The sequence below is a fragment of the Rhincodon typus genome, unplaced genomic scaffold, assembly GCF_021869965.1.
Source record: "Rhincodon typus isolate 14 unplaced genomic scaffold, sRhiTyp1.1 hic_rhity00007168, whole genome shotgun sequence".
NCBI classification, from domain to species: domain Eukaryota; kingdom Metazoa; phylum Chordata; class Chondrichthyes; order Orectolobiformes; family Rhincodontidae; genus Rhincodon; species Rhincodon typus.
In genome coordinates this window covers 8,663-9,471 of record NW_025972806.1, presented here as the reverse complement: position 1 = coordinate 9,471, position 809 = coordinate 8,663, and the positions used below count along the sequence as shown (strand labels likewise).

The following is an 809-nucleotide window of genomic DNA, read 5'->3' as shown; positions in this document are numbered from 1 at the left end:
GAGGGAGGGCGGAGGAGCTGAGGGAGAGAGGGAGGGTGCCTGGGGGAGACGGGGAGGGTGTCCGGGGGAGACGGGGAGAGGTTGGGACACTCACTCGATACACTTGATCCACTCCTCTTTCTCCTCGGGAGTCGGGGCTGAGATCCTGTAGACCATGTGGTTTCCCTCGACCACGCGGCCGTCTGCTTCAGTCTTACAGGCTTTGATCAGCTGGCCCCGGTTATTGGGAATGTACAGCTCAAAGCAGTTCTGGGACAAACCAATGGGGTGTGAGAGAGTCAGGCCACACACAGCTTATCAACAACAGGAGGCATCATCACTACACATACAGCACCCACCCCCCACCCCAACCCAATCACCAGGCACTGCAGAGAGGGAACGTCACTGTGTATCTAACCCTGCGCTCTCCCTGTCGCACAGATGTTACGGTACGGAAGCAGGCCCTTCGGCCCATCCCCCCATCCGTGCCGACCCCAGATACCCTAAATTAACCCGGTCCCCGTTTCCCCAGCATTCGGCCCCTATCCCTCTCAACCCCTTCCTATCCATGTCCCCATCCCGATGCCTTTTAAATGTCTGTAACTGTACCAGCCCCCCGCCCCTCCACTCTGGTGTAGAAGAAGCTTTACTCTGTATCTAACCCTGTGCTGTCCCATTCCTGGGAGTGTTTGATGGAGCGGAACAGTGTAGAGGGAGCTGTACCCTGTATCTAACCCCCTGTCCCTGGGAGTGTTTGATGGGGGGGACGGTGTAGAGGGAGCTTTACACTGTATCTAACCCCCTGTCCCTGGGAGTGTTTGATGGGGGGG

At 57.7% G+C, this 809-nt stretch overlaps 1 protein-coding gene across 1 annotated transcript in view; it reads right to left on the bottom strand.

Moving 5' to 3' along the window:
- Window positions 1-94: 94 nt before the first annotated feature.
- The window catches only part of LOC125482211 (cytohesin-2-like), a gene marked incomplete at its 3' end in the record, with an annotated part of 4,113 nt that continues 3,398 nt past the window's right edge, over window positions 95-809 (bottom strand). The window contains exon 5 of the mRNA XM_048594230.1: window positions 95-249. Coding sequence (XP_048450187.1) covers window positions 95-249 — 155 coding nt within the window. The remainder of the gene's footprint in view (window positions 250-809) is intronic.